The following is a 24,651-nucleotide window of genomic DNA, read 5'->3' as shown; positions in this document are numbered from 1 at the left end:
TCCTGAGCCACCTGATTTATCAGGGCCTCTGTTAGCAATCATTTGAGGACCACGCCTCCCTGGCCAGACATTCGGCCACCACTCTACGCTTTGTTTCCAGAAACAGATTTTCAAAACGCTGTTCCCTCCCGGCTCCAGCTGTTTTCCTGCCAAGCTCGGGAAGCCTAACAGAAGCAGCCACTCAGCGGCTGATTTGCGGTCCAGAAAGGGCCTGACCCAATGCCGCCTCCCGGAACGCGGGAGCCCGCACGAGTAGCTCACGCCGGGACCCTCGCGAATGCACTCCTGATTGGCTGAGCCCAGTGACGTCAAAGGAAGGGCCTCCACGGTGGGGGTAGCGTCCAGCTCCGCGCGTGCGCAGATAGAATGCGCTGGACCAAGGGGGAGGTGCCCGGCCGCTTCTCCCGCGTCCGCCATTTTGTTGCTGTGGCTATTGGGAGCGGGCTGGGTAAGACGGCCCGGGAGGCGCGACTCTAGTTGGAGTGCGGTACTTCGTGTGACGGCGAGGATCGGTGCGGGCTCTTGAGGCTGCGGAGCCGGCGGGTTCCAGGACAGAAGTCACTGGAGCGTCCCCTGTACTCCGGACAGCTGAGAAGCCCGGAGGCGGCCTCTGCTACAGCTCCGCTTCGCCCACTTCGACCCCGAGGCTTTGCCCAGTGTTCCCGGACCGACTCTCCGTGAGGCGGCCCGGTGCAGGAGGGCGGTGCGGAGGATGCTGCGGGGCCCGGAGCCTAGAGGATCGTCCTGACCAAACCCTCTGATTGTTCCTCGAAGTGTTCGAGAGGCCCTTCCTCGACCCCAAAGCCGACAGCGGGTAAAGGCTTCCCGAGTAAGCAAGAGCAGCAGACGCCGCCCATCCCCGGGCCCAACACCATGTCCTCCGCCAGGTTTGATTCTTCAGATCGCTCTGCCTGGTACGTGGGGGCACTGACTCGCCAGGAGGCGCAGACCCGTCTCCAGGGCCAACGCCATGGCGTGTTCCTAGTCCGGGACTCATCTACCTGCCCCGGGGACTATGTACTGTCGGTGTCTGAGAACTCGCGTGTCTCGCACTACATCATCAACTCCCTGCCCAACCGCCGCTTTAAGATCGGGGACCAGGAGTTTGACCATTTGCCGGCCTTGCTGGAGTTCTACAAGATCCATTACCTGGACACTACCACCTTAATCGAACCGGCACCCAGGTACGCGAGCTCCTGCCCTTCTCGGGCTCGGAACCTGACCGGATGCGGAGGGTCGGTCAAAGATTGAATTTTGGGGTTTGGGGTAGGGGATAAGCACTCTTTTCCTCATTCTAAATCAGAAGACATTCGGATTGGAAGGCCAGTGTCAGGATCTGGGTCATTGTATGAAAGGATGCATTTTATTTAGACATTTAGCAGTGCTTGCATTGTTTAAATGCACACCCAACCCATACATACAGTTTTTGTCACTTTAGTTGACTGTAATACTAATGCAGAATTCTTATTAACGACGTTAAAAGTATATAGACGGCCTTGAGATTTTGAAGATAGCCATGACTACTCCTTTCTTGAAATTCATGTACACTATTTAAGATTTTTGTAACTCCTGCATCTTTCAACTGCAGGTTACAAAGTGGCCTTCATTCAGCCTTTGGAATAATCCTTAAAATGAACTGAAAGTGTAGAAATCTCAGAATCTGATTGTGTAGCACTTTTTTTAAAAACTGGGATTACCAAGGGAAGAGAGTGAGGTTATATTTGGAGAATATTTGTATCATCACTGTTTCTTCCTCAGGGTGGGGAGTGTATTTACCTTAATTCTACATTAACTCAGTTTTAGGTATTTTTCCCCCTTTGGTAATTAAGTCTAGTGGCTTAACATACCTTAAAGACACATTAGTAGAGCTGGATGAGGGAGATACACACCCCTAATTCCCCAAAGAAAGAGGACCTTGATTCCAAGTTAAACGGAGCTGTGGAAAGACCCTGTCTTAAAGAAAAAGACATTGATCCCCAAATGTTCTCTTTTTCAAGTAAAATGCATTGTTTTAAAATTTTCTTTAATTTCCCTGATGAATTATCATCAAATGATACAAGTGTGAATTGAAAAAGTATCTAGAGACTTTAAAAGATATTTTACTGCTCAGTATATTTCTAAGCTATTTCTAAAAAAGAATCGAACGCTGATTTAGATTTTTCAGGGTGAGGTGACTTTATAGAGGTGAAATTTGCTCTGAACTTTGAAAATGAAAAGATATTATAATTAATTAAGGGCACCTACTTAAATCCAAAGAGTTTCTTCTTTAGGATAGAAGAATTAAGCTGGGATGGTACAGTAAATGCACAGTTACCCGCCACACTCAGTGGGTTTTAGTGGAGGAGGCTAAGCCTGATGGTGACTGAGGGACAGTGTCTGCTGTAAAAGCCGGGTGACCCACGTCAGTGTGGGAGGACAGCTGACCCCGCAGAGTTGTCCTTTAGCCCCAGTTTGGCATGTGAGTATCCACACACAAATAATTTTAAAAATGTAAAACACAGAAAAGTGACTATAAAAAGTAATGTGTTATCAAGATGAGAATACAAAATTGTGTGAAGCATGAGGTTCCTAGGTACTGTCAACTTGAATCATATTCAGTGTAAGAACTTGGAGAAACTGAGGAAGGATAATGTTTGGATAATATTTAAGTAAATTTACTTCTCTAGTTTATGAAAGTGGATTATATTATTGTCTTCAGGCCTTTATTAAAACATGCTTGCAACAATGTGACAGGTGTTGGAGAAAGTCTAAGTTAATTATTAGAGTCACCTCAAAGAGAGAAATATATACTGCAGTGGCTTCCTGCTATTTACAAGATCTAATTCTGCTTGTGTCTTCTCAAGTACCAAATGTAATTTTCTCAGTTTTAGTTAGCTCTACTTAACACACATTCCTATCTTTTCTGTCTTGCTTAATTTCCAAATGAAAGTAATAACCAAATCATAATTATTCCTAACTTGATATAACTATCCCATGTACAGCTGCACGTTATACATCTATAAATGTTAGAATAAATGGCAGTATACCGTGAGGGGTATTCTTCTCTTCCCCATCTCCTCTGCTCCCCTCCCCTCCCCTCCTCTCCTCTCTTTCTGAAACAGGGTTTCTCTGTATAACCTTGGCTTGTCCTGGAACTCACTCTATAGACCAGGCTGGCCTCGAACTTGAAATCTACCTGCCTCTGCCTCCCAAGTACTGGGATTAAAGGCATGCCCAGCATAAGGGATATTCTTTTAGTATCTCAATTTAAATATAATGACTACTGATATTCTCTTAGTTGATGTTATATTGTATAATAAAGAAATTGAGGGGAAAACTGAATATCTGTACAAACACATAATTAACAAAATATGGTAGAAACGCTCATGTTGATTATAATCCTAACTGGTCATGTAGCCTTAGCTGATACTCATAACTACCCTTCTCTACTGCACATTGTATTTATTTCTTCACCCTCAGCAAGCACCTTTTCTGGAGCAGTGACCCATATCTTCGTTCTTCATGGTTCTGTGCCTTTTGTCGTCTTGCTTGGATTAGGCTGTTAGAGTTACCCACTGACTAAAAAACATGGAACACAGTAGCACTAAGAGACACCCTAAAGGATCTCATGTATTCCAGACATAATCTTTCTTCCTCCGTTGTGGAGAAGCAATCCAATTTCCCCTTGGTAATCTGGACCAGTCACCCCTCTTAACACTGTTTTCCTTTCTTGGCCTGTTGACTTAAGGGCATCAGAATCCCACGTGGCCAGAGGGAAGCCTGAGCTTCCATGTCAGGGGAATGTTTGCTGTGTCTCCTGGCAGGAGCCCTTCCCTGGGAACCAGAATTTCTAAGAGCAGAGTTTAAGGTTGCAGGAGCAGGAAGCAAAAAAAATTTCCTAGTGGGTCACTAGAGATGATAGTGAGTGGGGTCATCTCCCCTTCCACCCACGGGTCTTAGCTATAAGAGAAGCAGTATCATATAGTGGATGCTGATTCATAACATATACTGCCTTCTGGAGAACCTGCCCCAGTTCTCTAGGCTGCTGCTACCTAATTTGTGCTGTAACTGTGTCTTCAAAAGGCTATTCCGTCTTGCTGTCAGGCCAGCAGCTTCAGGATGGTGGGGCACATGGTAAGACCAGTGGATTTCATGTTTATAGGCCTACTGTTGCAATTCTCTGGCTGTGAAGTAAGTTCTTTGGTTAGAAGCAATACTGTGTGGAATACCAAAACTGTATTAGGCTTTCTATAGACTCATGGATAGTGGTTTTGTCAGGAAAGGGAAATCTATAACCAGAATTTAAGTATCTACTCCAGTAAGGACAAAGATTTGTCCTTTCCATGGAGGAAGTGATCCAGTGTAGTCAACCTGCCACCGGGTCACTAGCTGGTTACCCCAGGGAGTGGTGCCATATCTGGAACTTAGTGCTGGTCTCTGCTTTTGGCATATCTGGCACTCAGCAGCTATAGCTGGGTCAGCCTTGGTGAGTGGAAGTCCATGTTGTTGAGCCCATGCATAACTTCAACATGGCCACTTTGTTTGTGGGTCCGTTGGGTAATAATAGGGACGACTGGGGGGAAAGCCTTGTCCACAGAATGGGCCATTCTGTCTCCTTGGTTAGTGAATTCCTCCTTTGTATAAGTCACCTATTGTTAAGCATTTACATGGGACACTGTGTCTTCATATTCTTTGCCCATTTGTAGAGATGTGTATATCTTTCTCATATGTCTTTCTCATCAATTTTCTAATCACACTCTTCAAGGCCCTGTCTACATAGCCACTTCACTATACATCTCATAAATCAGTGAAAATCACACATCAGGCCATTTTTCCTTCCAAACAAAATGTATGACAATGTATACTTCCTTGAGTTTTGCACAAAGATTTGTTAACTTTCAAGATTGTCCCAGAAAGAGGTTGTAATGCTGCAGAAGTCTACTTCCTGGGTGGTCCTTGCACATTGTGTAGAACCATTAATAAACCAGGCCTTATTTTTCTCTTCTTAGCCAACCAGTCATAGGACGCACCCCATGAGGTGCATGCTTGGCAGTAGACAGCGTTGTAATGGGAGTAGAAACCATAGCATAGACATTTGGACAGCCCCTTCATCTAACTTGCTTATGTCTTTAGGACCTGCTTAGACCCTGTCGTGTATATACCACTTTCACTTGATAATTGCTGCTGTGCATGTCCTACTAAATGGTTTGATGGGCCAGATAACACCCAGATCGTGATGGGCAGCATAAGTCCCATGGGAACTTGGTAGCCCATTGTAAAATGTTCAGTTTCCACTTAGGCGCAATGGTAGAGCCTTGCTCCAAAATCCTAAAGGTCTCCTCTGTGATTCATCTATAGGGGTCTGCCAAAGACTCTAAACAGCATCCCTGTCTGCGATTAACACCTCAGGTGCCATCTGGTCTCCTGGATCATATAGTCCAAGTAGTAGAGCAGCATGCACTCCAGGCTGGACCCATCGAGAAGCCTTCTGTTCCAGGACCTATTCAAAGTTAGGAGCTCTGAGTCACTTAGAACAGGAGCCAGAGGAACACACCCATGTGAGGAAGGTGCTGTCTCCAGAATCCTAATGGGCCCACTAAACATTGTGCTTCTTCTTTCTTGGTGGGGGGAGGCCAAGTACAATAGCATATCCTTCATTTTAGAAGAATGTCTCTGCCTGCCCCACATCACTGGACTCCTAAGGATTTCAGTGAGCTTGGCCCTTGAATTTTGGTTGGATTTTTTTTCCCATCCTCTGATGTGCATGTGTTAACAAGTCTAAACCTCTTGCTCACTTGGTCTAGTCAGTATAGTGTCTTGAGTATAGTGAACCAATGTGATGCTCTAGAACTAGAGACACTCAGGATCCCTTCTAACTAACTTAAGACACAGAACTGCAATTAATATATCCTAATAAAGTAAAGCTGTAAATGTATACTGCTGTCACTGCCAAGTGACAGCAAATTGCTTTTGGTGGTCTTTATGGAGAAATACCAAGGGCATTTGCTAGATCAGTACTTACATACCATGTATCAAGAGATGTGTTAATCTGCTCAAGTAAGGATACCATATCTGGTACAGCAGCTGCAATTGGAATCACTTCTGTGTTGAGTCACCTGTTAATCCGTCCAATCACCATCCGTCTGCTGGACTGGGCAGATAGAGTTAGAGATGTGGTGGGAACCACCACACCTACATTTTTTAAGTCCTTGACAGTGGCACTGATTTCCGCATTTCCGACAGGCATATGATACTGGTTTTGATTCACTTTTTCCTGGCAGAGGTAACTCTAGGGGGTTCCATTTAGCTTTTTTTCCAGTCATCATAGCCCTCACTCCACACAGGTCCGGGAGCCAATGTGAGAATTCTTCCAACCTCTACATATATCTATCCCAAACATACATTTTGGGTTTGGGTTAATAACAGGATGAATTCAGGGACCCACTTAGACCTATTGTGAGCCAGACTTCAGCCAAAACACTGTTAATCACCTGACCTTCATAAACCCCAACTTTAACTGGAGGGCCACAATGTTTCTTAGGGTCTCCCAGAATCAGTGCCAATTCAGAACCAGTTTATAGTAGACTCTGGATAGTCTGATTGTTTCCTTTCCTCCAGTGTAGGTCCTTCTTGGAATGACTGCAGAAAGGGGAACAGTAAAACTCTTATTTTATCATGTCCTTCTTCGGGAACTTTGCGGTCCCTTCATTCAGGGGTTCTGGGTCTCCAAACCGGCTCAAGTCTAGAAATTGGTTCTCAGCTGAGACTCTCTTTTGCCACCATCCAATCTAACATTGCTTTAATTTGTTTGAGAATTTTTCTGCTTATACAAATCAAACAAAGATGGAGTAGACTTCCTCTATTTTATGCTTGGAACACCATGATTGATTAGCAAGTACTGAAGATTTCACTGGAGTCAAGCCGTTTGCTGCTCTTTGTGAGTTAGGCCAGTATGGACCTGGCTTTGTTTCTGCTGACCATTACCGTGACTGTTCTCACCTTGCCTTTAGGGATTCAGTGCTGACGCCTGTCCCTGCTACTTTGAAAGCCCCATTAAACCCATAGCATTTAATCCATCCAACTAAGCACCAGAGTCTTTTACCCTGAGGTCTGACACAAAGAGTGACAACAAAGCTTTTGAGATGTGCTGGTGCCCTGCTGCACTCTCACTTTTTTCCTCTGGGGTTTCCCATCCAGAGGATCAGGATTTACACAGTGAACCCACTGTGGCATTGCACTTGCCCTAAGCCTTCAGTTCTCTTCATCAGCACTAAGCCAAGGGGTATTTGGCATCTCATGCTCCTTTTGACAGATGCTTCAGCCAACCATTCAAATAACTTTTAACCCCATTTTAAAACTGTGCTCACTTTCCTATTAAATGTAGATCTCCCTCAGTGATCTGTATCAATAAGCTCAGCCTGGTCCAGACTTCTGTGTAGATGAATTAGCAAACTCTTTAAGTTGTTTAGTAGTATAGAATACCTCCTTACAGACAGTACTTTCTGTCTTCCCTTTAGGAACCTGCTTAGCCTTCAATCTTGTAGGTCTAGAGGTGGGCCCTGAGAGGGTTATCAGTGTTGTCTTGCCTGGGGCCTCTCCTTCAGAGAAAGTCATTGTTGATAGAGCAGAAAATGCAGGATTAATTTCAAAGGTGCAAAAGGTAATGACTAGTTCAGGGGATGGAGTAGAGAGACTGCTTCCTCGGGTGAGAAGCTCAGGGTTCAAAGTTCTCAGTTTCAACAGGGTCCTTCCATACGGCTCCATTCCAAGATACAGGGTCCCTTTCTTTACTATTTAATGCTCTTATTTTAACCGCTGACACCTTCTAAGGCTAGGACTTTAATATAGTTATAATTACACCAATCTTATAATGAGGGCTTTAGTTGATTTTTTCCACTGAGCAACTTGAAGCTCTGTGGCTGCTGGAGAGATTTTCTTCCAGGACATACTTAGAAACCTTTTGACCAGTGATTCTTAATGCTGCAGACCTTTAGAATAGTTCCATATGTTGTGGTGACCCCCCCAACCATAAAATTGTTTTTGATGCTACATCATAACTAGTTTTGATACTGTTATGAGTCATAATGTACTTGATGTGCAGGATATCTGATATTCAATCCCTATGGAAGGGTCATCAACCTCCAAAAGAATTGGGCCAAGAACAGGTTGAGAAACTGCCTTAGCCTGTTTCTGCACATCTGCAGGTGGTCAGTTTTATCATTGTTGTCCTTCACTGTATTCTGAGATGCTACAAGTTAGTTACTTAATTTTAACAGAACTCATTCTTTCCCCTGCCAGTTTATCCAGAGATGCTAGGAGAAACCAACCAGCAGCATCATTGTCCTTTGTTTTTTCACAAACTGTCAAAAGTTTTATATACAGTCACCAAATTCATTGGCTCTCATAATTGGTGAATCAGGATAATGAGATGAATTTGTCTTCTTAAGTTTGTAATATAATTTACACTGTTGGCTTTGCATACTCTCCGAGTGACTAGGGGAGGCTTTAGTAACTAGGTGTTGGCAAATTGGAAAGCCTATTCCAGATACTTAAAAAAAAATCACCCTGACACTTCTGTTGCTCTAGAACCACTTCTGGTATCAAAATATGCATTAGTCAGGATTCTCTAAAGGAATAGAATTGAGAGAGAGGGAGAGAGAGGAGAAGAGAGAGGGGGGGGATTTATTAGAATGGCTTACAGGCTATGGACCAACTAGTCCAACAATGACTGCTTGTGAATGGAAGGTCCTAGAATCCAGTAGTTGTTCAGTTCATGAGGCTGGATCTTCGGTATTTGCCAGAATCCCCAAGGTTTAGGTTCTAATGCCAGTGAAGGAATGGATTTCCCAGCAGGCATAAGAACAACCAGGCAAAAAGAGCAAGTTTCTTAATCCACATCCTTTATCTAGGCTGCCGCCAGAAGGTGTGGCATCTTCCCACCATAGAAAATCTGGATTAAAGGTATATTCTATCTTTCTACCTCAGATGATCCAGATTAAACCAGGTGTAGCAGCACATATCTTTAATCCCAGCACTTGGGGGGCAGAGGCAGGTGGATATCTGTGAGTTACAGGCCGGCCAGGGCTGCAAAGAGAAACCTTGTCTTGAAGAAAGAAAGGGAAAAAAAAGTCCAGATTAAAAGTGAGTCTTTCCACTTCAAATGATTTACAAATCATTTGAAAAAAAAAATTCTTATAGGTATATCCAGCTGTTTGGGTTCAAATTTCCAGTTGTAGTCAACGTGACAATCAAGAATAGCCCCACCTTACTTTAGATTTTTAAAAAGAGCCGTTTGGAGGTGGCGCACACCTGTAATCCCAGCACTCTGGGAAGCAGAGGTAGATGGATTTCTGGGTTCAAGGCCAGCCTGGTCTACAGAGTGAGTTCCAGGACAACCAGGGTTATACAGAGAAACCCTGTCTCAAAATAAAACAAATCCAAAAAACAAAAACAACCCCCCCCCCCAAAATTTAAAAGTAGAATCTTATTTTCTACAGTATGTGCGTGTATCTTAATCATACCCAGTCCAGCTCTCCTCCCCCATTCATTCCCCTGGGTTACTCCCAATACTTACTTCCTCTTTCCCTCCTAATGTTCTCTCTCTCTGTCTCTCTCTCTGTCTCTCTCTCTGTCTCTCTCTCTCTTCCCCCCTCCCTCCCTTGCTCCCTTGTCTGTTTATTTTGTAACACAGGAGCCCAGGTAATGTTACATTGCAATCCTGACTGTTTCTTGTAGAGGTGACTGCAGCTGCTGAGTTCGAGTGCAGTGGTCATGCCCTGCCTCCCTCTCTCTTGCATTCTTTCTGTAACCCCTCTTCTGTGGTTTTCCCTGAGCCTTATTTGGGAAGGGAAGCCCACCTAGGGCTGAGCACTTAGTAGTCACTTAGAGAATCTCTGTACTTTGACCAGTTCTGAGTCTCTGCATTTATTGTTAGACACAGCAGACACAGCTTCTTTGACCAACGTTGAGGGCAACACTAATTTATATGGTAAATATAAACTATTAAGAAAGTTTGTCAACACATCCTTTTAGCAAGTCAACATAAGTAGTGTCTTCCTAGAGCCTATGACCTCCATAAGGTCTGATCATGCTAACAGTACCAGGCATTAATTCCCTCCTGGAGGCAAGCCTCAAATGCAACAGAAAAGTTTATTACCACCACTGTTTCATCAGTGGGATACATTCTGCATGGAATGTCAGTGTTGTAGCTTGTGGGCTGGAGCAACCAGGGAAGAAGCTTTCAGATCAGTTTCAGCTTGATTTTTCTTCTATTGAACAAAATGTATTGTATGAATCTTTGGCAGTAAGGTATTAACCATCTAGCTGCGGTTGGTAATGGTGAATAATGGTAATAGCCTATGTTGTTTTGGTTGCCTCATAGGCCTCCAGGAACAATCAAAAGCTTATTATTGTTTTGTTTTGAGGCAGGGTCTCACTATGTGGCCCTGCCTGGACTTAAACTCACTAGGACAGATCTGCCTTTACAGGGAGTAATGGCATTGTGCCAGTATGCCCAGCCAAAACTCCCCTTAAAAATTATATATTAATTTAAAAATTACTTTATATGTTATGAGTATTTTCTCTGTATGTATGCTGGTGTAGTATGTGCATGCAGTGCCTGTAGCAGCCAGAAAAGGGTGTTAGAATTCTGGAATTGGAATTGCAGATAATCATGAGCCACCATGTGGGTGCTGGAAATCTCCGAAGTGCAGCCGTCGGTGCTCTTAACTACAAAACCATCCCTTCAGCTCAGAACCATTTGTAACCCCAGTTCTAGAAGATCTGATGCCCTCCTCTGGCCTCTGCAGACTCTGCATGCACATGGTACGTGGACATATATATAGGCAATAAAACACACATGCACATAATATAAAAATAAATGAATTTTTATTAGTTTTAATTATGTCCATATTTATGTGCTGTGAGATTGCAAACTGAAATAAACCCTTTCCCCAAGTCATGGTGTTTTATCACAGTAACAGAAACCCTAAGATATATGGGAACTAGAGTTACAGATGGCTTTTAGTTTCTATGTAGGTGCTGACAACCAAACCTGGGATCCTTACAAGAGCAGCAAGTGCTTTTAAGCTGAGTCACCTCTGCAGCCCCCAAGAATCTATTGTTGTGTGTCTATGTGAGTGTAGGTGTGTCATTGTATGTGCAGAGGTCAGAGGACAATTTTAGGGACTTGGTACTTTTCACCATGGGATCATATCCGCATGGTCAGGTTTGGGCAGCAAACACTTTCATCTGCTGGGCCATCTTACCTGACCAAGAGGAACTTCAGTTTTTGTTTGTTGAATTTACAGAGTGAAGTGTTGTTAGTCTGGTGGCATTATTGAGAAAAAAGGGAGGGGCTGAATAATAGATTTAAACTAAGATAGGATTGCTCAGACAGTCAGGCGGAGCAGGGTCTGCATAGCAAGGGAAGCTGCGTACAGAGGCAGTGTGCTGTGCTGTGCTGTTGGCCTGAATGCAGTACCAATACTGAGAAGCGAGGGAACTCTAAACGCCACTCAGTGGACACTGGGCGTGTAACTACTTAGATAACTAGATACTTAGATAGCATATAACTGTACTTAGATAAGAGAGGCCCTGGGTTCAACTTTTGGCCCAGCAGAAGTTAATTTAAAAAAAAAAAATAAATAGACAAACATGTTCAGTGGTAAAACACTTACTGCCTAGCATTAGTGAGGCTCTGGGTTCAGTCCTCAGCTTGGAGTTAGAAGATAAATATTTCTCCAGGTGTCACATGCTTGTAATCCCAGTTCTTTGCAGGCCGTGTCAGGAGACTCTCCCACTAATGTGAAGCCCTCCTGGACTACAGAATAAAGATCCTATCTGAAGAAAAGTGAAAGAAGATGGTTACTGTGGTGATTTGAGTGAGACATGTGCCCTCTGGGCTCATGTATTTAGTCTCGATCCCCAGTTGTGCTGTCTAGGGAGGTTGCCCAGTAAGTAGCTGCTGGTCCTGGTGTAGTATTATATAACAGAAAAGAATAAGTTATTTTTACGAAGGTATAGCCTTAATAAAAGAAGTAGGTCAGTAGGGTTGGGTTTAGGTGGTTTTTAGTCTTGCTCCCTATCTCTGCTTCCTGTGTGCAGCTGCGGTAGAGTTTCTCGCTTTCCTGTTGTGGTCGCTCTGAAACTGTCACTCTGGCTATTGTGGACTCTAACCCTCTGAAACAGCTCAAATAAACTTGAAGTTGCTCTTTTATTTTTTAAGACTTATGTATATGAAAGTTTTGCCTGCATATATGTATATGCATTTTACTTGTGCCTCTGGGAGGCCTGAAGAGGGGGTGAGATGTCTTGGAACTGGACTTACATATGGTTGTGAGCGCCATCTGAGTGCTGAGAACTGGACTCAAGTCCTCTGAAAGAGCAGCTAGTGCTCTTAACCTCTGAGACATCATCTGCCTGTAAATTGTTCTTGGTCATGGAGTTTTATCACACCACAGAAAGTAATTAATACAATTACTAGGAGTTCACCAGAGAAGTTATTTGCCAGTTTTCTTGGAATTCTTTTTCTTCTTTTCCCTCTCCTTTCTTTCTTTTTCTTGTTCTTGTTTTTGAGACGGGGGCCTTATTCTGTATCCTAAACTGTCCCAAGTACCAAGTGCTGAAATTATAGGCCTGGGCCTCTCTGCCTGCTTTAGAATTGATGACGCGAATTTTTCTTCAATTATTGAGTTCTAATAAAAGGGGCAAAATAAAGGCTGGAGAGATGGTTCGGTAGTTAAAAGCATTTTCTCTGAAAACATAAGGACTTGTTTTTGTTTTTGTTTTTTTTGGATTTGGTTTTTTCAAGACAGGGTTTCTCTGTGTAGCCCTGGCTGTCCTGGAACTCACTCAGGCTGGTCTCGAACTCAGAAATCCGCCTGCCTCTGCCTCTCAAGTGCTGGGATTACAGGCGTGTGCCACCACTGCCCGGCTAAGGACTTTTGTTCAAATCTTTAGCACTCATATAAACCTCAGGGCATGGTAACACACGCTGTTAGTCCCAGTACTTGGGAGGTAGAGGCAGGAAGATCTCTGACGACTTCCAGCCTAGTCCACATAGCAAGATTTAGGGTGGCTAAGACTTCACAACAAAATAGTAAGGCCTTGTCTTAGGGAGAAAAAGAATTTTTTTAGACATGGCTGCATGTCCTTGTAATCCCAGCATTTGGGGATAGTGGATCCTTGAAAGTTGCTGTCCTGCTAGTTTAGCCAAATCTGGTGAGCTGCTAGTTCACTGAGAGATCTGTTTCAAGAGGGAGACACCTAATTCTTGCTTGCTCTGTCATGTACATGTGCACACCTGGGTGAATGTACCCATGCACGCACGCACGCAATATGGCACACAGGGACAAGGAAAATGAAAAGTAGTAATTTTAAAAATAATGTGTGACACTATGCCTACTATTAAAAAGTAAAAACAATTTGCAGCTTACAGATCCTAAAGTCTGTACAATCTGGTACTTCACAGAAGTTTGCTTTCTTCTGGAAACCTTTCAGCAGAGTTTCTGTTTCTTTGGGGGGGGGGGGTCACAGAACATATGACTCTCTGGGACTGTGGTCTGCTAAGCCCATCTTAAACAAAATCTTAGAAGGGCTAGTGTTCAATAGCCTCTTTTTTTTTTTCAATCACATCTGAATTCTTTGCCTTTTCAATTTCTGTGACTAGATACTTGACAAGAGGCAACTTAAGGGAGGAAAAGTTTATTTCAGCTTACAGTTTAAGACAAGAAGAAATCCAGTCATGGTTGAGAAGGCATCTATAAGCAGATAGACCATCACATAACCTTACCAATCAGAGAACAGAGTAGACAGGTAGGGCCAGGCCACCAACCTTCAAGTTGGTGACTCTCTTCCTTCTGTGGGGCTTCTTCTGACAGTTCCAAAACAGTGTCATCACCTAGAGACCACACGAGTATGGGGGGGAGGGGGGCATTTTACACTTATTCTGTCTTCAAAAATTCACTTTTTCCATAGATTGTCCTGGGTTTTATTAACTGCCCTGACACAGGGTAGCTTTGTGCTTAGTTTTATTCCAGCTCTGTCTCTAAACTGTGGTCTTTCAAAAACAAATAGTTGGTTTTATTCATATTTTTGGCCTCATAAATACTTAATACATTCTGGGGTTAGTGGCTGTCTGATTCATGAACTTCATTAATTTGAAACCATGGTGAGGTTGTAATGGTGCCCTCTTGATCTGTGTTGTTTGTTTGGAGCCACGTTGTTCGTTCTTTTGTGTTTGTTTTTGAAACAGGATCTATCTATGTAACCTTGGTTATCCTAGAATTCAGTATGTAGATCAGACTGGCCTTGAGCTCACTGAGACCCACCTGCCTCAACCTCCCACGTCCAGCTGTTTAACTGTCTAAAACCATACAGATGGTAAAATAAACATCCTTGGGTACGAGTTGAAATAGAGCTTACTGTGCTGTCTAGTGAGCTCTGTCTGTGTGATACACACCAAACTTGGAATAGATTCTCTGTGGTTCTTGGAATAGGAACAGGGATATGCTTTTGGGGGTGTGGTGAGGGAGGGGGGTTCTGAGACAGGGTTTCTCTGTGTAGCCCTAGCTATCCTGGAACTCACTCTGTAGACCAGACTGGCCTCAAACTCAGAAATCTGCCTGCCTCTGCCTCCCAAGTGATTAAAGGCATGCACCACCACTGCCCCGCTCAGGATATGCTTATAAAGTGTATGTGAATGTCTCAAATGCATTGACTTAAATTCTTTATGTAAAAGATAGTTTGTCCTTGAGGCTAATTAGCTTGAGGTAGCAAGGGAGAATTTAACAGATGTTCTGGTTGTACATCTACCTACCCTATGTATTTGCTTTTCTTGTCTATAAAATGGAAATATCAGAATCTGTGCCTCTGGATTGTTTAGTGATTAAATATCATCACCAAGACTCCAAACCACAAGCTTGGTGGTCTATCCCTGTAGTTCCATCATTTAGGAAATGGAAGCAGGAGAATTGTAAGTAACCTTTAACATAGTGAGATCATCTTCAAAAAGATAATTTTTGGGGCTGGAGAGATGATTCAGCTTTGTAGAGTACTTGTTGCTTGTCACCTTTTGTGCTTTTCTATGCAAAGGTTTTTATATTTATTAATAAATGCCTAGGTCTTAAGCTAAGCTTGTTCCTCAGCTAGCTCATAACTTAAGTTAGCCCATTTATATTCTTCTGTGTCTGTCACATGGCTGTTGCCTCTCCTCAGTTTTGTACACCTGACTGACTTCCTCTGTGTGACAAAGCTCCAAAACCTGACTCCCAGAATTTCTATCTCTTCCCAGAAGTCCCGCCTTCCACTTCCTGGCTTTGCTATAAGCCATTAGCTCTTTAATAAACCAATCAGAAGGTGCTTTAGGCAGGCAAGGAAGGACAGAGACACATCTTCACACAGTGTGCAGAAATATCACTCCAACAGTTGCTCTTGCAGAGGATCTGTTCAATTTTCAACACCCACACAGTGGCTCACAGTCATCCATAACTCAAATTCCAAGGGATTTGACTCTGGTCCTCTGAAGGTACCAGGCATTTAAGGGCACTTACATACATGCAGGAAAAATATCCGTACATATAAAAATAAGTCTTTAAAAAAATAAAAATAGACTGGTTGGGACTTCCGAGATGGTTCTTCAGTTAGAAGCACCCCCTGTTCTTTCAGATGACTAGAGTTTGGTTTCCAGCACGCAGTTCACAAGTAACTTAAGCCCCAGGACATCAAAAATTCTCTCCAGACACATGCATTCATATGCACGCACCCATGCACGTGTATGTATATAACTAAACATACAAACAACCCTTTAAAATAAACACAAAGCTTGTTAAAGTGCTTTCTATAAACAAATATTAACTCTTTTACTGCTGCCACTCTGTCTCAGGTGGACTGGTATTAAGCCACTTGCTCTTGAGTAATATGAAACAGGGTTTTGTTTTTTAAATTTAAGTAGTTATTTGTATTAAAAAGATGTAAATTTGCCAATTATGAAGATGCCTTTTGAGAAATAATTGTGCCCTTTACAGTGTAGTAGTGCCCTGTACAAAGGGCCATAAAAAATTTCAGTCCTTTAAGACATTTGCAGAATGACTAATGTTGGGAAGAATATACATAATGGGAGAGTATGAAATATGCTCAAGATTACAGGTTCAGTTCCCAGTACCAAGAAAAAGAGAAAAGAAACCAAAAAGATGCTCCAAAGGGTTTATGACATTGAGGAAGCTTGGAGCTGGAGGGGTGGCTCTACAGTGTAGAGTACTTGTTGCTCTTGCAGAGAATCTGAGGGAAATTAGAAGAAAAACTACCATCCAGGGATGTTTCATTAAGTAGCCTTACAGAATACAATATCCTGCCATGAAGGTCACCATGAAGCAGACAAGAACATCTGTACTAGCACTGAGTAAAGAAATCGCTGGGCTGGAGAGATGGCTCAGTGCTTAAGAGCATGGGCTTTTTTTTTTTTTTTTTGATTTGGTTTTTTTCAAGACAGGGTTTCTCTGTGTAGCCCTGGCTGTCCTGGAACTCACTCTGTAGACCAGGCTGGCCTCGAATTCAGAAATCCACCTGCCTCTGCCTCCCAGAGTGCTGGGATTACAGGCATGCGCCACCACTGCAACCACATGGTGGCTCACAACCATCTGTACCACAGTAGGATCAGATGCCTTCCTCTGGTGTGTCTGAGGAGAACCACAATGTTTTCACATACATAAAACAAATAAATCTTAAAAAAAAAAAAAAAAAAGAAGAAGAAGAAGAAGAAGAAGAAGAAATTGCCATAGGTAGGTAGATATAAGACTTTAAGACAACCATAAACTGGCTGAGTGTGTTGACACACCTTTAATCCCAGAATTTGGGGAGGCAGAGGCAGGTGTATCTCTTGAGTTTGAAGCCAGCCTGGTTTTCATAGTGAGTTTAGGCCAACCAGGGCTGTTTTGAGACTGTCTTTAAAAAAAAAAAAAGAAAATGCTTCAGAGGCCAGCGAGATTGCTCAGCAGGTAAAGGGACTCACCATCAAACCTGATGGCCTAAGCTAAGTCTCTGGAATCCACACGGTAGAAGGAGAGAACGGACTCCTTCTAGTTATCCTTTGACCTCCATGTATACTAACACATGTGTGCATACACAAAAATACACACTAAATAAAAATAAAACTTCAAGGTAGCTATAGGGGCTATTACTTAGGTTACTAATCAGAAGAAAGAAAATTACCATTAGCTACATGTGGATCAAACAAATTAGAGTGGTCTGTGGCTATGAATGATTAGCCCTGTACACCCCGTATCCCATAGGGCAGTGCTAGGATGGGAGTGTGATGGTCCTGCTGCTGAAGCCATCCCCAAGGATACTGATTGACACTGAGATTCTTTTCGATCTGGTATAGATTCTGCTTCAGAAAACATTGAGAAAGGTAGTGGTAAATAGTTTTCCCCCAAAATTGGGCATATTTGCACGTTTTCAGAATATTTCTTGGTTAAGAGAGACTTCTGTACTCGTTCACATAGGCCATTATTGAAGAGCAGACTTTAAAATTCTTTTGTTTTCCTTGGCTGGTGCTGGAGGCGGAAGCCAGAGCTTTGTGCATGCTAGCCCGGCCTGTGCTGCCGTATGGCCTAGAAAGAACTAGTTCAACTTTCAGGACAAGGACACACCCCCCTCATCTCTTCCCAAAGGGCTCTACCAACTAGAGACTGTGTATTCAAATCTCTGTGCCTACAGAGACCATTCTCACTCAGATTACTACAGTGGCTCTGCAGGTAAGCTCTGGCTGCTCTTCCCAGAGGATCCTGATTTGATTCCCAGAGCCCACATAGTGTCTTACAGCAGCAGTCTATGTGTAACTAATCCTGAGAGTTCTGATATCTTCCTGCCTTTGCTGGTACAGCACATGCGTGGTGCAAAGACATACAAACAGGCAAAACACCCATACAAATCAAATAACATTACAGAAAAACACCTCTCCACCTTTTGTTTAACTTACCTACTTTTCAGGGGCTAGGGGCACACTCTGCCACAGTGCGCGTGTGGAAGTCAAGGAACGGCTTTCGGAAGTGGGTTCTTGCTTTCCACCAAAACGCAGCAGGATTGTTCTGCTCTCTGCAGAGAGTACTCCAGGCTAGCTAGCCCAAGCTCTCCGGCCAGATCTTTGTCCCAGTTTTCTCTCTTTTTATTGGTCTTTGTTTTGTTCTTACAGTGAAACTTCCTTAGAACAGTGAAACAAAAGAACATTGGGAGACTGTTTGGAGACTAGTTCAACTTGGATTTTCAAAACTTGAATTAAAATGGAATTTATCTGCTTTTGGTTTTGGTTTCATTTACTAGAAACAGCATCTTTCTTTGTACTGGGAATCAGATCCCGGGGGGCCTTGTGCTTACTAGGCAAGCTCGCTCCCTCCTTCCCTCTTTCCCTCCCCTCCTTTTTCCCTCCCTCCCTGTCTCCCTCATTCACTCTTTCTTTCTGAGACAGGCTTATGTGCAGCTCTAGCAGGCTGGCCTGGAACTTGCTATATAAAGAATATTGGCCTTGAATTTAGAGATCTGCCTGGTTTCTGCCTTTCTAGGGCTCTACCACCTCCTGGCTAGGTGGCACAAACCTTTAATCCCCAGCCCTGGGGAGGTAGAAGCAGGCAAATAGATCTGAGTTCATAGCCTAGTTTACAGAGTGAGTTCCAGGGCAGCCAGAGCTACATAGAAAAGTCCTGTCTCAGTAAACAAAAGTATGTGCTACCATATTTAGCACTGCACCCCCCTCCCCAATCACTATACACTTGGCTTTTTTTGTTTGTTTGTTTTTGTTTTTTCAAGACAGGGTTTCTCTGTGTAGCCCTGGCTGTCCTGGAACTCACTCTGTAGACCAGGCTGGCCTCGAACTCAGAAATCCGCCTGCCTCTGCCTCCCAAGTGCTGGGATTAAAGGCATGCACCACCAACGCCCTGGCACACATGGCTTCTTTTTCTGGTCTTTATTATTGTTTGTCAGGGGAGGAAGATAGTCAAGATGATAACTTTATGGAGTTGGTTTCCACCACCATTTATATTGATTTTAGTAATAAAACTTAGGTCATAAGGTTTGCACAGTAGACATTGTACCACTGAGCCAGTTAACTAGCCTGGTTTTCATATTTTGCATCTTTTGTAACTTCTGCAGGACGTTAGCCGTTAGTGAGGAATTTGAAGAAATGTTTCTGTGACAGTCTAACAAAAGAAGACAGCAATCAAACTTAAGAGTTAAAAATTAGGTTCAGGCCGAGCGGTGGTGGCGCATGCCTGTAATCCCAGCACTCTGGGAGGCAGAGGGAGGCGGATTTCTGAGTTCGAGGCCAGCCTGGTCTACAGAGTGAGTTCCAGGACAGCCAGGGCTATACAGAGAAACCCTGTCTCGAAAAACAAAATCCAAAAATCCAAAAATAGGTTCAGGTTATCAAAACAAAACATTCTCTGCAACAGATTGTGGGTGTTGGTGCATATGTCCGTGTACACACATGACACAGTATATTTAGGATATTGTTGTAGACTACAGAACGTACAATGACAGAACAACCTTACTTACTGAGAATACAGTGAAGGAACAGTTCCCTATAGGGGAAGGAGCTCTATATGTTTTTGGCACATAGCAGCATAGAATAAGATTTCTCTTCAGAATAATTGTGTTTCTCTCTTAAGGTACCCAAGCCCACCAATGGGTTCTGTCTCAGCTTCCAACTTATCTACAGCAGAAGAGAATCTGGAATATGTAAGGACTCTGTATGATTTTCCTGGGAATGATGCTGAAGACCTACCATTTAAAAAGGGTGAGCTTCTGGTGATAATAGAAAAGCCTGAAGAGCAGTGGTGGAGTGCCCGCAACAAGGACGGCCGGGTTGGGATGATTCCTGTCCCTTACGTTGAAAAGCTTGTAAGGTCCTCGCCACATGGGAAGCATGGAAATAGGAATTCAAACAGTTATGGCATCCCAGAACCTGCTCATGCCTATGCTCAACCTCAGACCACAGCTCCTCTACCTGCAGTCGCCAGTGCTCCTGGGGCAGCGATCAACCCTTTGCCATCCACACAGAATGGACCTGTCTTTGCAAAAGCAATCCAGAAGAGAGTACCTTGTGCTTATGACAAGACTGCCTTGGCATTGGAGGTAAAAGTTTATCAAGACTGGCTTTTGAATGTGGGTTTTCATTTAAGTTAGTCACCCCTTAAAGGCGCTTATGTTCTTGGGAACTAGACTGGGGGTTTCACAGGATGTACTTGATATGCCTTGTCTTTTCCAATCCTCAGTTCAGTCCAGTTTCTTGGCCTGCTCCCATGACTGATGGGAGATGATAATTAGACCCATTACCTATGAGTAAAATTAGCATTCAGAGATACTTGTATAGATCCATATCATTACATTGTAATTAAGGAGTAATACAAATAAAGTGTCTAGACAGAGAAATGAGTTTACTAGCCCTTGCCGGTTACAGATTGTGTAAATCATGATAGCATAAAGTAGAAAGAATTTGAACATTTTTATTACCAAGTCACTGTCTTTTTGTTGTTGTTGTTGTTGTTGTTGTTTTGTGGGGTTCTTTTGATTTTGTTTTGTTTTTTTTGAGACAGGGTTTTCCTCTGGTTCCAGCTGTCCTGGAACTTTCTATGTAGACCAGGCTGGCCTCGAATTCAGATTTCCTCCTACTTCTGCCTCCTGAGTGCTAGAAAAATGTGTACGCCACTGCCTGGCAATCATTGTCTTTTAATTATAGACGTTTGCCAGCATTAGCATTGCTTCTGTGGCCTCCTGAGATAAGACACAGATCAGTGCTAACGAGGCTGTGGGAGAAGCTGTTGTCTCAAAAGCCTCAAGACCAGGCTTCTGTGGAGCTGAGGTTGGCCTCCACCACACTGTAACTGACGCTAACCAGCAGTCTAGATCCTCCTCCATCTCTCCTTTCCCAGTGCTGGGTTACAAGCATGCCACCACTCTTACAGGAGGAGACAGGCTTAGGGGAGGCTTGTCCTGGCAGGTAAGTATGAGGCAGGTATTCATGTATGTGTGTGCATGGGTGTGAAGATGGCTTAGTGCTGTTGCTTGGTCAGTTGTCTTGATTTTTGCAAGTTTTTGTTTTTGAGAAAAAGTCTCTCACTGGTTCGAACCCACCAATCAGTCTGGACTGGCTGGCCAGTGAGCCCCAGGAACCTGCCTATTTCTGCCTCCCCTGTGCTGGAGTTAAGAGGATTATCATGCCCAACTTTTTATGTAAGTTCTGGAAATCAAACTCAGATCCTCCTGTTTGCGAGGCAAGTACGCACTTTACCAGCTGAGCTATTGTTCTAGCTCTGGATAATTTGGAATTATGTAGCTCAAACTATTCTCAAATGTTGGACAGTCTTCCTGCCTCTGAGCATGGATCCCATTTGGCCCAGGAGAAAAAGAATGAATAACAGGCAGATCTGAGAAAAAAAGTAGATTGAAGAATATATTTTGAGGGTTTTTCCCCCCTAAGATGTAAAAGTATAACAGTGAGGTGATTTCTGAGTATTTGAAAATGTGGAATTGTATGTCACAACCTTCACTCTTTCAGCCCAGGCCTTCACTCTTTCAGCTCTGTCGTCTGTAAAATGTAAATAGCTCAGTTATTCAATATATTGTTATAAAACCAAATAATATGCTATTTGTGAAGATGCTTTGCAAACTCAGAATGCTATGTATCACTATAATGACAGTTGGATATGCTTGCTTAGTGTTACCACATTGCTTGTCTTGGAGAAGCTAAGATAAAGTTAGCTATTTTGTGTATCACCCAGTGGCAGGAATAGGAGAAAGTTGAGGGAGAGCCCAGGTATCCCACAGGAGACTGAAGGAATGGAACAGACCTGACTGCTTTGAAAACAAAGTAACCCACAGTGCCCATAGTTGAGACTGGCCTTCAGTTCCTTTGTTTGTTTTTTTGAGACAGGTGCTAAGTGTAGCTCTGGCTATCCTGGAACTAGCTCGGTAGATCAAGCTGACCTGTCTGTCTCTGCTTCCTGAGTGCTGGGATTAAAGGCATTTATTTTCTTTCTAAATTTGCATATAGCTATTACATATAGTCTGAACACAGACAGAAATTAGCTATATGGTTGGAGAGATGGCTCAGCACTTAGAAGCACATATTGGTCTTATAGAGGACTGGAATTAAGTTCTCAGCATCCATGTTGGGCAGCTCATAAAAGTTTGTAATTCCAGCTTCAGTGGGATCCAGTTTTTCTGGCTTCTGTGGGCACCTGAGCGTACCGCCTCCCCAAATAAGTAAATAGATGTGTTTTTAATTAGCTGTCATTCATTTATATGTAACTTTCTACTAATTATCGAGTTACTTTTGGATCAGAAATAATATCTAAATGGGTTACACTTGAAAATTTGTTTCAGGGTCAGTGACTATAGATCTCTTCTTACAGCAGGGACCACGATTGAGGAAGGATCCAATTGTGTTTAGAGCAGGAAAGAAACAGTAAGAAACAGAGTGAGGATTAGGCAAGGCCTGGTTTACAGAGTGAGTTCCAGGACAGCCAGGGCTACACAGAGAAACCCTGCCTGGGGGTGGGGGAAGAAAGCCAGATGAATGGTGTAGTTTTTAAGGTGACACGTCTCCCTAGGCTCTCCACCCCCATTTCTCATGCTGCTGACCCAGCTGTCATCAAACCTTCATCATCGCATGCTTTATGTGATGCTTCTCTGCAAGAATGTGTTAGTGGAACCTAGAAGACCTTTGCTGCACCTCCAAGGAGATTTCCTATCAAGCTGTAACATAAGAAATAAGTGTTCCTCAGCCTGTCGGATCTTGTTGAAAGCAATTCTCCTGGGACTGTTGCAACTAGGTTATTGGGGAAAGTATTAAAATTAAGTTGAGGAACAGTGGGAAAAGTAGGTCAACATGTGCCAGTAATTGGAACTTCCTTATTCCCTTAGCTAGTACCAGGGAGAAGAGTGGCGGCGGCGCTGAGCAGTGGTCTGAGTAGTTAAAGATGTTTGTTTTGTTCTTCCCTGAAAAACAGTCTTTGAGCGATAGTGTGGCTCAGTCCTACAAAGCTTAAAACCACAAGTTGATTTCTGAAAGATTCCCTGCAAATAGAGACAATTTAAAAAGGGTTAGCTGTTTTCTTCTGGCTGCTTCTTGAGAAATGAATTGTTGTGTGACCTGTGTAAGAAGTGGAGACGTGTGTCTTCACTCCTTTAAGACAGTAGATCTAGCCAGGTCTGTTGGTGTGGACCTGTAATCCTAGTAACTTGAGAGGCTAAAGCAGGAAGATAGGCTAAGGCCAGCCTAGGCAACTCAGTGAGATCTTGTCCTAGAAAGTGAAGGGGGGGGAAAGGTTGGGATGTCATTGAGAGGTTTCATTGTTCAGGGTGGATGGGTGGGTGGGTGGATGGATGGAAAGTGGGAGGGAAGGAAGAAAGCAGAGCTCTCCCTTGTCCTCAGCGGAACTACAAGGGACTACAGTTTATGCCCATCATATATGCCCAGGAAATTTCCCAGACTGATGAAAGTAATCTAGCCTGCCTGCCCTTTGCATAAGAGCTTGTAAGTGGGTTTGTGTACATGTGTAAGTAGGGTTGTAGTACCTCCCAGAGGCCAGAAGAGGGTGTCAGATCCCCTGGCCCTGGAGTAACTAGCAGTTGCAACCTAAAAAATCTTTAATCAGAAGATATTAGCTGGAGCTGAAGAACTATGCTGTTGTTAGAGAGTATTTGTAGTCAGGGTTCCTTGTCTGAGAAGTGAGATTGGGAAGTAGTATGGACCTATTTTAAATCCTGGCACTTTTTGGGTTTGGCTGGTTTTTGAGAGAGGGTTTCTCTGTGTTGACCTGGCTTCATATTCACAAAGCTCCGCTTGCCTGTGCCTTCCTAGTGCTGGGGTCAGAGGTGTGCACCACTACTGCCCTGCTTAAAGTTGACTATTATTGCTATAGTTTTGGGCAAATTACTTACACTTTCTAAGCAACCTGGCTCAAAAAAAATGGCATTTGCCCAGTTATCCATTCATGTAGCCAGCTGGTGGTGATCTATACACCTCACAGTGAGCTCACAGTGTGGGCAGAGAGACAACAGAGAGGAGTGCGGGGAGATGCTGCTCTGGAAAGGTTTCCTGGAGAAGGCAGCCCTTGAACTGAGTTTTGAAGAATGAACTGAGCAAGCTGGTAAAGCAGGAAAGAGAGAGGAGAGTGGGCATGGAGGCCCTGGCACACTCCTGAGCAGCCCCCGAGGTGAGCACACAGAGCAGCGTGAGCATGGAGGCCCTGGCACACTCCTGAGCAGCCCCCGAGGTGAGCACACAGAGCAGAGTGGGCATGGAGGCCCTGGCACACTCCTGAGCAGCCCCCGAGGTGAGCACACAGAGCAGCGTGAGCATGGAGGCCCTGGCACACTCCTGAGCAGCCCCCGAGGTGAGCACACAGAGCAGAGTGAGCATGGAGGCCCTGGCACACTCCTGAGCAGCCCCTGAGGTGAGCACACAGAGCAGATTGGCCAGAGGGCCCGTGTGGTGAAAGGCAGCAGGGGAGCAGCTTGTACATACTATAAAAGAGCCAGTGAGACGGACATTCTCCTAGGCATTGCTTCAGTTTGAAGCATGTAAGACCCAGTTTCTCAGAACTAGTTTTAGGGATTGTGCCTCCTTGTTAATTTTAAATTTTACAGAAAATGCTTCATTTCCTTCTAAAGATACTA

At 43.7% G+C, this 24,651-nt stretch overlaps 1 protein-coding gene across 1 annotated transcript in view; it reads left to right on the top strand.

Annotated features, from left to right (window-relative positions):
• Window positions 1-374: 374 nt before the first annotated feature.
• Window positions 375-24,651, top strand: part of Crkl (CRK like proto-oncogene, adaptor protein) — a 35,903-nt gene continuing 11,626 nt past the window's right edge. The window contains exons 1-2 of the mRNA XM_052158067.1: window positions 375-1,184; window positions 19,638-20,103. Coding sequence (XP_052014027.1) covers window positions 874-1,184; window positions 19,638-20,103 — 777 coding nt within the window. The 5' untranslated portion in view covers window positions 375-873. The remainder of the gene's footprint in view (window positions 1,185-19,637; window positions 20,104-24,651) is intronic.

This window comes from Apodemus sylvaticus, chromosome 15 (assembly GCF_947179515.1).
Source record: "Apodemus sylvaticus chromosome 15, mApoSyl1.1, whole genome shotgun sequence".
Taxonomy (NCBI): Eukaryota; Metazoa; Chordata; class Mammalia; order Rodentia; family Muridae; genus Apodemus; species Apodemus sylvaticus.
Note: the sequence above shows the minus strand (reverse complement) of the source record. Positions and strands in the feature narration are given on the sequence as shown.